Source organism: Canis lupus, chromosome 23 (assembly GCF_003254725.2).
Source record: "Canis lupus dingo isolate Sandy chromosome 23, ASM325472v2, whole genome shotgun sequence".
In the NCBI taxonomy this organism is placed as follows: Eukaryota; Metazoa; Chordata; class Mammalia; order Carnivora; family Canidae; genus Canis; species Canis lupus.
In genome coordinates, this window is record NC_064265.1 from 7,689,367 (window position 1) to 7,704,934 (window position 15,568).

General features: G+C 43.6%; 1 protein-coding gene across 2 annotated transcripts in view; it reads left to right on the forward strand.

Moving 5' to 3' along the window:
* ITGA9 (integrin subunit alpha 9) overlaps positions 1–15,568 on the forward strand; it is a 354,014-nt gene that overhangs the window by 328,684 nt on the left and 9,762 nt on the right. The window contains exon 28 of one of the 2 annotated variants that reach the window (XM_025461318.2): positions 3,143–7,690. The exons of the other annotated variant lie outside the window; for it this stretch is intronic. Within the exon in view, the coding sequence (XP_025317103.1) occupies positions 3,143–3,241 (99 nt within the window). The 3' untranslated portion in view covers positions 3,242–7,690. Of the gene's footprint in view, positions 1–3,142; positions 7,691–15,568 lie in introns of those variants that run through there. 2 annotated transcript variants of the gene reach the window in all.

A 15,568-nucleotide genomic window follows, 5' to 3' on the forward strand; every position in this document is an offset into this window, starting at 1 on the left:
AGACACTGTGGTGTTGGAGGAGGGCATGGAGTTTGCAAGGCTATTTCGCAGCAGCGTTCCAGTCATTCCGGAGGTGGGGTGGAGGGTGATTCTTAGGACTTATGCTAACACCACACTGCTTGATAGAAAAGAGCTTGCCTCTGCATGCCTGCAGGAGACAATGGTGCCTTCACTTTGTTGATAACATGTATAACACTGAAACATGAGCACATGGTAGCTACGCGTGACAGTGTAATCCAGGAGCTCCAAATCCCTGCTAGCTGGTTTGCGCACTCTATCTCAGATCCTTATGCTAGCATAGCCATGAGAAAGTGAGCCGACTTTTGTCCTGCTTGGAGATGAACAAGGAAAGTCTGTGCAGCAGTACAAGGCTGCTGCAGTACAAATGATGCTCCTTAGATCTAAAACTATCAGGTGCCCCTCTGCCTCTCTTCCTGTGGGTGTTGATTCATTCAGTACGTCAGACAAAAAACACAGACTGCCGTATCTAGTTAACTCATGCTGCATAACAAAGCACCCCAGAGTTTAATGACTTAAAAGCAACAAATATCTGTGAAGTTCATGGGTCTGTGGTTTGGGCTGAGCCTAAGCGGGGTGTGAGGGGGGCCACTCTCTGGTCTCAGCTGGACTCATGTCTACACCTGCAGGCAGTTGGAGCTTGGCTGGTCTAGCAGGGCCTCAGCTGGGTGCACTCTCATCTAGATGGAGCTCATTCACATGGAGGCCAGGCAGGGTTCTGCGAGAGCTAGCAGAAGTGGGTGAGGCCTCTGGAGGCGTAAGTGTGGAACTGACACGGCATCCCCTCCACAGTATCCAGTTGTCAGAACGAGTCACGGTGCAGATTCAAGGGGTGGGAGTCAGCCCTGGCCTCAGGATGGGAACCACCACAAAGTCACATGGTAAAAGGCCTGGATTCGAGGAATGCAGGACTGTGGGCATTTTTGGAGTTTGTCACTGCTGCCAAGTACAGGTGATACGCTCAGTTCCATGGACAAAATACGAAAATCCTACCTGTCGGGGGTTCTGAGACTTAAAAAAAAAAATGTATGTATCTATTCATGAAAGACACACAGAGAGAGGCAAAGACATAGGCAGAAGGAGAAGCAGGGCCCCTGCGGGGAGCCTGATGTGGGACTCAATCCCAGGACCCCAGGATCATGACCTGAGCCAAAGGCAGACGCTCAACCACTGAGCACCCAGGTGCCCCGGGGGTTCCTAAGACTTAAGGCAAATGGGAAAGATAATAAGGGAGCAGTTGAAATCCTGCTTGATGAGTGCCACAGTAGAGATGAGTTACTTCCCTGGAACTGAACCTGTGAGGCATCACACCATCAGCAGGCAGAGTTCTGTGCTAAAGGATTTTTATTTTATTTTATTTATTTATTTATGAGAGAGAGAGGCAGACAGAGACACAGGCAGAGGGAGAAGCAGGCTCCATGCAGGGAGCCTGACGTGGGACTCAATCCCGGGTCTCCAGGATCACGCCCAGGGCTGAAGGTGGCGCTAAATTGCTGCGCCACCCAGGCTGCCCTGAGCTAAAGAATCTTACATCCGTACCACATCCAGCTTAGTCTCATGATTATGTTCTCCCCAGCACAGAAGGTGCTCATGACACATTTGTCCAGTCAACCGCATTTTTATCCTAACGGTATTTCAAGCAGTAACTTCTTAGACATTTCCAGTAAGTCATGGGTTGCTCTTCTGACCTTCTGTGGGTGTGCTTTGGTGGCCTTAACAAAGGCTGTTTTCCAAAACATCCAGACCAAGCCCCTGTTCTACATTCCTTGCAGAAGGGAGAAGACGGTAGAGATTTAAGGAGAAGAAAAGTGTGTGTGCACACGGGAGGTGGAGCAGGGGTCTCAGAAAGTGGGGTTCTGGCACATACTAGAAGAAACTGCCAGAGCTGAAAACGCTAGGAACTCAGTGTCCACAAAACTGGACATGAGGGTTGAAGCTCAGAACACAAGATCCTTGCCAGTTGTTTGAAGAAAGCCTCTTCCCATTCACTCAGACTGCACCAAACACTTCATTGACTCTGCTCAAAGCAAATTCTCAGGATTCCCGTGGCAGTGTGGGTGGAGATGTTTCCTGGCAGCTGCCTTGACAGCTCTCATCTTCTGCTAGGCCAATCAGCCCCTTCTTGGGGGGAAAGAATCCTAATCATCAGAATGACTGTGGACGCTCAGTTCATGGTGAAGGAGCTGGAGAACATGGGCATGCTGCAGAAATTGCTGGTCGTGAGCATTTTTAAACATGGGAGTTACAAGCTCGCAACAGTACCACAAACCTGCAGTGCCACAGAGCTGCCAATAGCAGACCGAATGTGTGTGGCTGTTTGAATCCCCCCATTCAAGGCGACTGAAGTGGGGGTTTGAGCATGGGTAACTTCAGGAAACACCAATCGGAGCAGAGAAGTGAGACAGGAAAAAGAAGGAAGCCAATAAAGACGTGGTAAGACTAGTTGCAGGGGCATCTGGGTGGCTAGGTGAGCATCTGCTTTTGACTCGGGCCATGATCCCAGGGTGCTGGGATCGAGTCTCACATCAGGCTCCCCATGGGGAGCCTGCTTCTCCCTCTGCCTGTGTCTCGACCTTTCTCTGTGTGTCTCATGAATAAATGGGCACATTCCACTGGGAAGCTCTGGTAGGCCGTGCACCTGAGGGTTGTCACACCAGGGAGGGAGCTGGTGGAAACTACTCCTGCTGGTCAGGCTTAAGGGCAGAGGCACGACGGGATGTCTGACCTTAGAAACAGTGGCCACTAATGCCAGTGAGCAAAGGACAAGACATACAAGAAAGAGTGCAACATTTCCCAAACTTCTTTGACCATGAATGAAACCTACTTTATTCCCAAATGCCTTTGAGTAACGCTCAGGAACTAGTGTTCCCCGGCACACCATTCAGGAAACGCTCCACTTAAAGCACTTAACAAGGAACAGTCAATCATAAGACAACCTGGAGGAAGTCCATGCATTTTGAAAGATTGCTCCACAATGATGCTTTTCCTACATCAATCTACTCTAGGGGATTTTCCAAGCCCTCCCAGCTCTGTGAGTAGAGGTTGTACCTCCTCCTCACCCAGGGAATCAGAACGACTGATTCTCCAACATTCTAACCTGGCTTCTCCTCTCTCTGCCTTTTAGATGGGCTTCTTTCGCCGAAGGTACAAAGAAATTATCGAGGCCGAGAAAAACCGGAAAGAGAACGAAGACAGTTGGGACTGGGTCCAGAAAAACCAGTGACCTGCCACGCCAGTCACATGACCCGATGATTCGCCTGTATCTTGATCTTTGTATCTTCCATATTTGGAAGAAAGAATCTTCTCCAGATTTTTCGGAGGCCCCACTGATGCTGTTCTCTTCCTCATTTCACCAAGCCCAGGAGCCAACCTGAGGCAGCCACTCTGGCCAGGTCACATGACTACAGCCACCACCCATTTCCTTTTAGAGATGAACTCCGAACTTTGGAAAGCAAGCTACAGAGATGAGCAGTATTTATGGATGCAACGTGTGTGGTCAACCCTCAGGGGAAAACTGTTACCTAAAAGTATTTTTATAAATATAAGCCTTTTATACTGATTACGTCTTTATATTTGTATCGATGTTTTGTTATTTCTATTAAATAGTTATATAATTCACTCAAGCACTGATATCTGGCCTGAAAGCTTGGAAGTCCATGTGCATTCATACACATTTTAAAGGATAAAAATCTGATCGTACTTTGGAACTTGCTGTTAAAAGAGACTCGGAGATGAAATAATCTGAAGAAAGCTCATGCGATGAATCCACCAGGCTGGTAGTGCTGCATTATAAACCGTGGTGGTGGTGAGACCTTTAAGACAATTCACACCTTTATTGCCTGGAGTCAGGTTTGAAGCAATGTGCTAAAGAACTGTAAGTAGCTTTTCATATGTACCTTTCACTGGGAGATTTCCAATAGGAACTTGGATGGAAAAACCTGATCCTAGCACAAGTCTGCTCTGCATCACCTCTACAGCAGACATCACACCCTCCTTCCACTTGGATTAATAGATAAGAACTTGGAGCAAGGCCATTTGGTCATCTGGTAAACCTCAGGATGGCGTCTCATCCCGGACATCATGCATTGGAGTCCACACACCACAAGGACTAAGCTGGTGCCCACCGAGCAAAGACTTGTGTCTGAATGCTGTGATGTGTTGCCTTTTCATTGACTTCAGAGGTCTCCACTTCCCCTACCATTCTTGCCGTCCCATCTAATGGTGACTGCAGATTCTTCCCAGAGATGACCATTCAACGTGTCTTTAGTTTTTAAAATAGTGTCTTAAGTGAGGTTCGCCCAAAACAGACTCTGATAGAAGGATTTACATGCAAGTGACTGATTAAGGGAGTGTCTGTGCCCCCGGAAAACTGCAATAGGGGTATGAGGGAAGCAGGACAGGGAAGGGGAGAAAGCCAGGTAAGGGTGCCATTTCAGAGGATATCCCGTGGAGGGTAGCTTCAGCCTTATCCTACCAGGGAGCTCTGGAGGGCAAGTTAAGTCTCAGAGTTCTCCCAACCTGAGGTGAGGGAGCTGAGCTTTTATATTCTTGCTCCCAAGGGAGGTGTAAACTTCTCACTCTCAGTTCCTGGAGGCAGAATGGCTCTGATAGCCCAGAGGAAGTCTTCTAAAGAGAGCTGGAAGTGCACCCCCAGCGCAGGGAGGCATCCAGAAATGTTGTGAAAGAAATGATGCACAGGGATCTAGGCATAACTGTGACCTCTGCCCCCTGCCCCGCCCCCTGTGTGTGTGAATGCTGAGTTGGGGCCTTCCAGTCCCCCCATTTGACGGTGTTTATTATCAGATGCACTGCTGCCCAGTTTTGAGTGCAAAATGGTTTTCTAAAAGGGCAGTGACATGACGGCTAGAGTGTACTCAGCCCTGCGCCTGGCCCGTAGTGAACAGTCAGTGACTGGTAGCAGCTCTGGCTGCTGTCGCCACAGACCATCTGATGAGAGAAAAAAAGTGGCAAAGAACAGGGTCTGACAAAGAGTCCTTACTGGCTTATTACAGCCCAGTGATGCCCCAGGTACTTAACGGATGGCATCAAATGGACATGAAGCCAGAAATAAGATGAAAGATCTTTCTCGAAAGGCCTTGTTTGCTGGAAACTAACATGTTGGGGGTCTGTGAACATTGTTGCAAAGACAACTCCAGAGGAAAGGGATTTTTCTGTGCAGGTACTTGGCTAATACTTGCAAAGGCATTTAAAGTTGGGGCAGACTCATGAGGAGACCGGGCGGGCAGTTGTGAACCTGGCATAGAACAGAAGCATCTTTTTGTTTCTCATTATGCAGTTGACTCTGATGCAGGAAGACAATGTATGTATCATGTGTCCCCTCCTGGTGAATATGGGAATAGACAGCAAAGCCCAGAGGGTCAGTGGCATGAATGAGGCTGATCTTAGAATGAAGTCAGGGATGTTGCTTCTAACAGAGGGAGTCACAGAGGTGACTACTGAGCAGATGCAGGCAAAGAAACCAGTTCTAAGAGTTCACCTGTGACTTCTATCAAGAGCAACAAAGGCAGTTTTGAGTGGGTCATAGTCACTCATTTCAAGGATACTTATGGGGGCCCTGTAGGCCAGGAGCTGTGCTAGGTGCTGCGGCGTCCCCCGAGAACACCACAGGCATGTTTTGCCTGAAGAGCCAGACCTCCCTTCAAGAAGAGTGTAGAGAGTGAAAGCCTTTATGAGACCCCATGTGTAGCTTTCCTTTGCTGGATTCTTGTTCACTGTGTCATGTTGTCCTTTAATAAACCATTTAAGATTCTTAGGTGGTAGGCCTGGGTCAGCTCCATCAGCGGCTTTGACCAAATGCATTTATAGCCACTAACCAGCTTCCCACAAGGGGTGCAGACACATTGGCAGTAGTGTCGAGGATGACGCACCCTGCTCCTGTGGGCAGTGTCACAGCCAGGATCTATTCGCCTCTGGTTGATTCTGAATGGTAGACCCACAGGAGTAGTCATATACTCAGGATCACTAAGATTCCATAAGACAGTTCTTTTTAAAAATTGTACTTGGCCTCACTGGAAGCAAACACTGGCAGCCACTCCAGGAGTCTCTCTGGAGCAGGATGGTGCCCCTGCGTGTCCAATGGTGCTGACTAGTAGGTGGGGCAACAGGGAGCCATTTAACACAGTGAGAAAGAAGCCAAGCGTACTGTTAGCCCTCTCAACTGGGCATTTTACCAGCTCCACCCCAGCTCAGAAGCTCTCAAGAGGCTCTCAGGGGAAGCAGACAGGGTGAATGGCATCTGTGTTACTCCTCCAGAATATTCTTTTAAAAGTCCACAGTGCATTCCAGTTTCTAACCTTCCTGCTTATATGGGTTCACTGTGGAATCCTATCAGATATTCTCTTACACAGCTGCTTCAGCTTCAGTCTGCTTCAGCTTTTAATTATGGATTCAGTATGGCATTAACTGTCAGAAGTATTGAGACACTTTTTAAAAATGGAAGAAGGACCTCTGTGAAAACTTAGGAAGAGAATGCCTTCTGTTCAAAACTGATTTGCTTGTGCTTAATTGATACAGGACTCATGAGTTGGGGACATCCCCCAGAGTGAGTCCTAGACCTGTCGCCATGAAGAGGCTGTAAAGTTTAGGAGTAAGGAGATGCTAGAAAAAGGGAGTAGGTCTGCTGGCTTTCTGGTGACTCACAGGCACACATCTGGAATCAGCTCTTTGTGAAAATTCCATCCCCAGGAGTATTCCAAAGTTTGATAAATGTTGTAGAAAATCCAATAGAAAGTCCTCCGTCACCATATCAAGAGCAGCCTACAGTCTTTGAGCCAAGGACATGGGGATTAAAAACAAACAGAAACCCAGCAGGCCTCCCGAGAACATCTGGGACCTGTTTTCAATGCAGAAGTGTAATAGATCCCCCAAGTGATACCCGTGCTGTATGCTACCTGTTAGAACCCTAGCCGGGTCATTTTTTAAAGGTTATTCTACTACTTTTATTTTTGGAAAAGGTATTATGGCCAGGGGAATGCAGTAACACATAGGTCACAAAGGAAATGTGCATCTGGTGAAACCTACAGACACCTGACTCAAACTTCTGGGAATTTAGAGGCACTGTAAAGGATGGTTATGCAGAGGAAATGGCCCTGTAGCAGAAGAAAAGGCAGAAAGTGAGTGTCACTTCAGAAATACTCCAATGTACAGGATGTGGTGTTCTACTGTCCTGCTGTATAGAGCAGCGGTGTACACAGTGGAGAATATTTTCTGAAATGAATGGCTAAAGGAAGGATACAGAGCCAGTAGGGCCAAGATGAATCTTCTAGAATGTCTTCCAATTTTCAGCACATTGTGAGGGATAATGAACAAATTTCCCATGTGGTGCAATGCTTTATAGCACAATGATCTAGATTTCAGACTTTGTTAAGGTTTTTAAAAAAAATTCTAATGTGCACAGTGTGATGGGCAGAGTGAGTTTAAAAGCTTTAAGAGTGATTAATTGCATGGCAGACACCCACGCTAACTTCACTTCCAGAACTTGACTGATGCATCCACGTACATTTCTGCTGAGGACTTTTGGTGGGAGGGGTCACCCCTTACAAAGTCACATGTATTAAAGTCTATGCAGTCACTTCTAATTCACTTGCACTATTTGGGAAATGCAGGTTTACAAAAATACACGTTTGGAATAAAAAAAAATGGCTGCAAATGATTCAGGAGTTTGGTCTATAATTTCTTTGGTGATTGAAGAACTTGAACCTTTTTAGGATGTTGAAGATGGAGTTTGAATGCAGTACTTCATGAGCATTGACGAGCATATGCAGGTCTATCTAGTCGTGCATGAGCAACCCCCTCAATGTGGCTGAACTGTCCACTGTCCTTGGCCTACATCCCATAGCCACCACCTTCTCAGTGCATCACTTACCTGCCCAGAGCCACACCCAGGACCTTAATATTTTTTTTAAGATTTTATTTATTTATTCAGAGACACAGAGAGAGAGAGAGGCAGAGGCAGAGACAGAGGCAGAGGGAGAAGCAGGCTCCATGCAGGGAGCCCGACATGGGACTTGATCCCAGGACCTCGGGTCACGCCCTGAGCCGAAGGCAGACGCTCAGCCGCTGAGGCCCCAGGTGTCCCCGGGACCTTGATATTAAGATAAAAGTGCCCAAATTAAATGAGGTGGATTCCTTGTTATGAGTAGACTGCTTCCACGTGTTCCCACCAGTCACCAAGCATTTTCTGAGAAGTGTTTTGGTAGCATCCTTAGACATTTAGTCGTGTTCTCTTAGAGTTGTCATCTCTGTCTAGTTATGTCCCTGTTCTTTTCTCAAATGTTGTTCATTTGTGTGTTTTTCTCTTTTTCCCCTGGATGAGACCAACAAAGATCTATCTACTTTACTAGTCTTTCTCAAGAATAAGCCTTTGGCTGTACCAAGCAGATCTACTGGTATTTTATTCCTATTTCATTGCTTACTGCCTTTATATTTGTTAAAATTTACTGCCCTATAATGAAAATTCATGCACAAGCACCACAGAGTGTAGAAGGTGGATGAAAAGATACACACCAAGGGATTAAAAATGGTTGCCTTTAGGTAGATGGGATTGTCAGTGTGTTTTGGCTTTGTTTGTTGTTTTGTTTTTACTTATCTGAATTTAGTTTGCTACAGTAAGCAGGCATTTCTTTTGTAACAATGAAGCGTATGCAAATTATTTCTTCAATAAAACTACACCTGGCACAGTGTGCATTGCTTAGGAAAGAGATCCCAATTTGCAAGTCTAGAAAGAGAAGAGATTTGTGTGCAGCAAAGAGCATTGATGAGCCTGACTCTGAGGGCACTGGTCCAGTGAGTAATTTCAAGCTTTTTCATTCCGGATGCTTCCTGGCTTAACAAGACCTGCCACCATCTAATTAAGTACATTTCTCTAAGGTTGCCTAACCTGTTTCCTTAAGCCAGGAAAATGCCTGGACAACCTCAAAAGAATCAAAAGATACAAAATTAAGAGGAAGAAAAATCGCCAATTAGTCATGTCAGCCCTCCCCCCCTTCAATCAAGAGTTTTTCAATCCACCAGATTACATCTGGTCCTTAAAGTGTCTGTTCATCAGGTTACTGTGCTTAGTAACAGAATTAATGTAAGTGCTCACTTAGAGCTCTGCCTGCATTATCAAACCAACTGGCAGCCATCCATCAGCAAAGCGCCTGACCCTGAGATCACATCTATTCATTCTATGTACACATCCAACTGAAGTGGATATAAGAGGGTATCGCCAGCTCTGTGCCAAGACCTGAAACTGTGCCATCTGGGCTTGCTGCCAGGCCTCTGCTATGCCTCAAAGTTTAGTCAAGATCATTTTGCACTGTATTTGATATGATTGTTCTATAATTGAAAAAGATCCTAAAAATCAAAACAAATCTCAACGAAAGTATAACCCTTTGAAGACACCAAATAGATGAAAAAGCAGGGAGAGGGAGCGCATTTTAAAAAGTATTTCCAAGAAACTTTTTCTAAGAAATGACAGATCAAGAAAAATGAAATTCCCTCCAAATCAACATCCGTTCAGAACCACCTTATCAGTTAAGAGAATACTCGGCTCCATATCATAGGAAAAAAATCCAAAATAACAATGGTTTAAACCTGATAGAAGTGTGTTCCTCTCTCACACAAAAGACGACCAGGTCTGGATCATCACAGTCTCATATAGTAGATTCATGAATTATCAGGAGATCAGCTCCTATCTTTCTAGACATGTGGTTTTCATTCTTAAAGTTGTTTCATGGTTCCGGATGGCTACCAGGGTACCAGCCATCATGGCAACCTTCCAAGCCAACAGTAGAGGAGGAGGATAAGATGGCACATGCCTCCTCCCTTTTAATTAGCCTTCCCAGAAGCCCCATAGAACACGAACCAGAAATGAGTCATCAAAATGCACCCACCCACAAAGGAACATGGGGAGTGTATTATTAAGGAATAAGAGGAGTGTACATAACTTTTTTTATATTTTTTAAATTTTTATTTATTTATGAGACACAGAGAGAGAGAGAGAGAGAGGCAGAGACACAGGCAGAGAGAGAAGCAGGCTCCCTGCCAAGAGCCCACTGGGGGACTGGTTCCCAGGACCCTGGGATCACACCCTGAGCTGAAGGCAAACACTTAACTGCTGAGGCACCCAGGTGCCCCTCATATTCTTTCTTTTGCAGTATAATTAACATACAGAGTTATATTAGTCTCAAGCATACAGCATAGTGTTCCAACGATTCTATACGTTACTCAATGCTCATCACAGTCTAAGTGTAGGCACCATCTGCCAGCAATGTTATTTCAATTTTATTGACAGTATTTCTTATGCTGAACTTTTTATTTCTGAGATTTCTTTACTTTGTAACTGGAAGTTTGTACCTCTTAATTCCTTTTATCTGTTTCACCCATTCCCCCCTCCACCTCCCTTCTGGCAACCACCAGTTTGCTCCCTGTATTTAAGAGTCTGTTTTTTGTCCTTTTGTTCTATTTTTAGATTCCACAGGTAAGTGAAATCACATAGTATTTGTCTTTTTCTGTCTGATTTATATCACCCAGTATGATACCCTCTAGGTCCACCCATGTTGTTACAAATGGCAAAATCACAATCTCTCATTCTTTTTTATGGCTGATATTCTATTATATATACACACACACACATATATATATGTCTATATATGGTATATATGTGGTATATGTATGTATGTATGTTATATATGTTATATATGACATATATGTTATAAAGAAGACGTGGTATATATATACGTATATACCACGTCTTCTTTATAATTCATCAATGGATGAACCCTTGAGTTGCTTCCCTATCTTTGCTATTGTAAATAATTCTGCAATAAACATACTGCACATATATCTTTCAAGTTCGTGTTTTCGTACTAGATCATAGAGTAATTCTATTTTTAAGTTTTTTTAAGATTTTACTTCCTTATTCATAAGAGACATAGAAGAAGAGGCAGAGACATAAGCAGAGAGAGAACCAGGCTTCCTGTGGGGAGTCTGATGTGGGACTCAGTCCCAGAACCCCGGGATCATGATCTGAGCCAAAGGCAGAGGCTCAACCACTGAGCCACCCTGGTGCCCCTATTTTTAATCTTTTAAAGAGAGGTGGGGGAAGGGACAAAGGAAGAGAGAGAGAGAATCTTAAGCAGGCTCCACGCCCAGCAAGGAGCCCGACATGCTCAATCTCACAACCCTGAGATCATGACCTGAGCAGAAATCAAGAATTGGGTGCTTAACTAACTAAGCCCCTCTATTCTTAATTTTTTGAGAAAACTCCATACTGTTTTCCCCAGCAGTTGTACCAATTTGCATTCCCACCAACTGTACATGAGGGTTCACACTCAATGGTGAACAACTCAGATCTCTCTGTTCCCTCCTTAGTCCCTGCAAGATTAGCCCCTTAGTCTGGGGACTTGCAACATGAGAATCACAACATACACTGCACACTCCAGCTATTGTGAATGATATAGCTTCCTCGAGGGATCCTATATTTTCAGGACAGGAATCTCTAAGACACTATATATCCATCACTGAAACATTTAGAAACTCCTTCCACAGCAGAAATATAGACTGTTTTCCAGGCTTTTCTGAGAAATGATGACCATCCATAGACTCTCCATGTAAGACTTCCCCAGGCTAGTTGTGATATCAAATGTCTATCATGTTCACATGCCGTGTCCAAACTGGCTGACAGATGACGTGTGAGGTGTACAGTACAGGGGCTTGTTTGACAAGATGAGCTATTGATTTAGGCAGATCATGGGCCAACACCCAACAGGAGAGAAGAGGTACAGAGGGCCATCCCCGCCAGGGCCCAGAGACAAGTGACTGGCAGAAGAGAGCCCTGGTTATTGGTGAGGCAACCCCCACCCCCTAACCATGTGCCAGAACCTGGTCTAAGGGGCCTTAGAAAATAAGCTCACCCAGGATCCCCAGGCCAGATGGATACAGGGAATCATGCAGCTGCATATAATCATGACCATGGCTGAAGAGGGGATTCAAGAACGTTTGGTTGAATGATTCTGGCCGAAGTATAGATACTTGGGTATGCGTCATTATGGTTCTGTCTATGCTTTCATTAACAGGAAGGTCTGGCACATATCAGTTACATCTAGAATCTAAATCTTGGAATTGTCATCTATTCTGGAGATCATTTGTTATGGAAATTTTTTCTTCAGCATCCCCAAAATTACATTCTTCCAGCTTCTGTCAAACATTCTATTTGATAGAGCATTCATGTGATCTCCACCCGCACCTCCCCTCAGTGGTCAGCATTACCTGAACTTTGGGAGCCCCCTCTGTTTCCCCAGCCCTCCCCAACCTTTTGTCCCCAAGCATCCCTTTTTTAAAAAATGTGATAAAATATATATAATCTATAATTTACCATCTTAATCATTTGTAACGGTATAGTCAGTGGCATTAAGTACATCCATTTTGTTACACAACCATCACCACAATCCATCCCCATAGCTGGTTTTCATTATATGAAACCAAAACTCTGTCCCTATAAAGCAGGTCCTGTTCTCCTCTCATCCCGACCCCTAGCAGCCGCCCTTCTACTTCCTGTCTCTATGATTTTGACTATTTTAAGTACCTCATATAAGTGGGATCATACAATATTTGTCTTTTTCTGACTGACTTATTTCACTCAGCATAATGTCCTCCAGGTGCATCCACATTGAAGCATATTGCAGAGTTTTCTTTCTTTTTAAAGCTAAATAACATCCCATTGCCTGTATATTCCACATTTTGCTTCTCCATTCGCTAGTCAGCAGAGCACTTGGTTTGCTTCCACCTTTTGGTTGTTGTGAATAATGCTGCAATGAAGATGAGTGTACAAATATCTCTTCAAGACCCTGCTTGCAATTCTTTTGGGAACCTACTCAGAAACGAAATTGTTAGATGACATGGTTAATTCTATTTTTCATTATTTGAAGAACCACCACACTATTTTCCATAGTGCCTGAACCACTTATACTCCTAGCCATGCACAGGGGGTCCCATGTGTCCACTTCCTCACCAACACTTGTTTTCTGGGCTTTGGGTTTTTTTGTTTGTTTTTGATAGTAACCATCCTAATGGGTATGAGATGATATCTCATTGTAGGTTTAACTTACATTTTCCTAACAATTTGTAATGTTGAGTATCTTTTCATGTGCTTATTGGCCACTTGTACATCTTCTGTGGAGAAATGTCTACTCAAGCCTTCTGCCCATTTTTGAATTGTTTTTTGTGTTGCTGTTGCTGCTGAGTTTTAGGAGGTCTTTATATATTGCGGGTATAAAAGCCATATCAGATATAAGATTTGCAAATATTTTCTCCCATTCTGTGGGAGAATTACTCTGTGAATAGTACCTCTTGACACATAAAATCTTTACACTCTTATGGAGTCCAATTTGTCTATTTTTTCTTTTGTTAACTGTGCCTTTGGTGTCATGTTCAAGAAATCATTGCCAAATTTACTGTTGGGAAGCTTCTATCCTATGTTTTCTTCTAAGAGTCTTTTTTGCTTTAGGTCTCACTTTGAAGTCCATCCTCCATTTTGAGTTGATTTTTTGTATGTGGTGTGAGGTAAGGGTCCAGTGTCATTCTTTGCATGTGGATATCAAGTTGTCCCAGTACCACTTGTTGAAAAAACTGTCTTTTTCCCCATTGAATGGTCTTGGCATCCTCCTCAAAAGTCATTTGATCATATGTGTGAGCGTTCATTCCTGGGTCTCCATTCTATTCCACCAGTCTATTTGTCTATTCTTCCACTGTCTCACCAACCCTCCCCACCATATGTCCTAAGCCTCCTTTTAAAAAAAGTCAATTTTGTCTCCATGACAGCACTTGAAGCATATGAGAAAGAGCTGCTATATAACCTACAAAATTTCTCTTTCCCGCATCAAGAAACCTCCAGTTCCTAAAACTATTTTTATGACAGTTTCCACATCCTGCACCATCTCTGACATAAAGAGGAAAATAACTGTCACCCTATAATGAAGCTACTCAACTTTCCCTCCTTCCTGTGATTTGCCAGTCTAGAACTACATTCAATAACAAGGATCTTTATCCATGTTTCGTTGGCAGCTTTGACATCCTGTTGACTTATAATAAGGTTGTGGATAATTCCTAGGTATTTTTTAATCCACTGCTACAAAAGAAAAAAAGAAGTATCTTCCCCATGCCATTTATCTTAATTCTGGGAAATATTTCAGGAAAGTGCAAACATGATTATAACAAATGCCTGGGAACCTACCACCACTTTGTCATATTTGCTTCAATTATTTTGTTGGGCCATCGGCTTTTTTTTTTTTTTTAACTTTTGGGGGAAATAATTATAGACTCACAGGCAACTGAAAAATAGTATAAAAAAGTTCCATGGACCTTTCACCCAGGTTTCCCCAATAGTAACATCTAGCATAACTATAACCCATTCAGTATCAAAAAGGAAAAAATTTACATTGTATCAATACTCAGACCATACTCAGATTTCATCAGTTATTTTAAGAACATTGATTGATTGATTCTAGACAGAGAGTCGGGGGGAGGGGCAGAGGGAAAGAGAATCTCAGGCAGATTCTGTGCTGAGCACAAGCTCCAGGTAGGGCTCGCTCTCATGACCTGAACCGAAATCAAGAGTTGGGGGCTTAACCTCTTGAACCACCCAAGCGCCTCTCATCAGCTTTAGTAGACATGCACTGATGTGTGTGTGTGTGTGTGTGTGTGTGTGTGTGTGTGTGTGTGTGTATGTGAGTGATCTATAGTTTCATGCAATTTGGTCACCTACACAGACTCACATAACCACGACCACAATCAAGATTAATCATCACATTATTTTGTACACTTGAAACTAATATAATATGTCAGTTATAACTCAATCGAAAAAAAATTTGAAGATTAATCACCACAAAGGGATTTGTTCATGCTACCCCTCCCCCACCACCCCTAACCTCTGACAACCATTCATCTACTCTCCATCTCTATAATTTTGTCTTTTAGAAGATGTTTTATAAATGGAACCATAGAGTACATAACCTTCTTTTTTCTTTCCACTGGTACACTCTAGTCAGATTTATTTCTATTCACAGAAAGTGTTCCTTTATTTTCTCTCCAGAAATGCCCACTTTGCATATGAGTCTTCCATACAAATGACCATGTGTGGAAAGCCTTCTTCAGCCATGTGGGAAGATTGGGAGGAGGAAGATTCCTAATTTCATGTTTGGTAGTTAGCTTCCATACTGGTAACACTAGTTTTCTAGTACTATCCTATAGATACAATATATGGATTCAATAGGCTTTTTTTTCCATTGGCCCAAGTGCTATCCATAACCTTGCTTACCATAGTAAGAAACTATATTCCAAAGTCTGAAGTGGGAAACAACTTGTCATTAGGTGTTTGCAAATACTGTGTTGAAACTGTGTAGACAAATTTTGTTTTGCCAAACATTGTATGGACTATGGACTGGGAGTGACTTTTATCTGACTGGAATCAGAGAAACAAGAATATTTGAACTTCTTTTAATTGTAGTAAAAAAAAATAGTAGATAACCCTCAAGATTGCTTTTCTTCA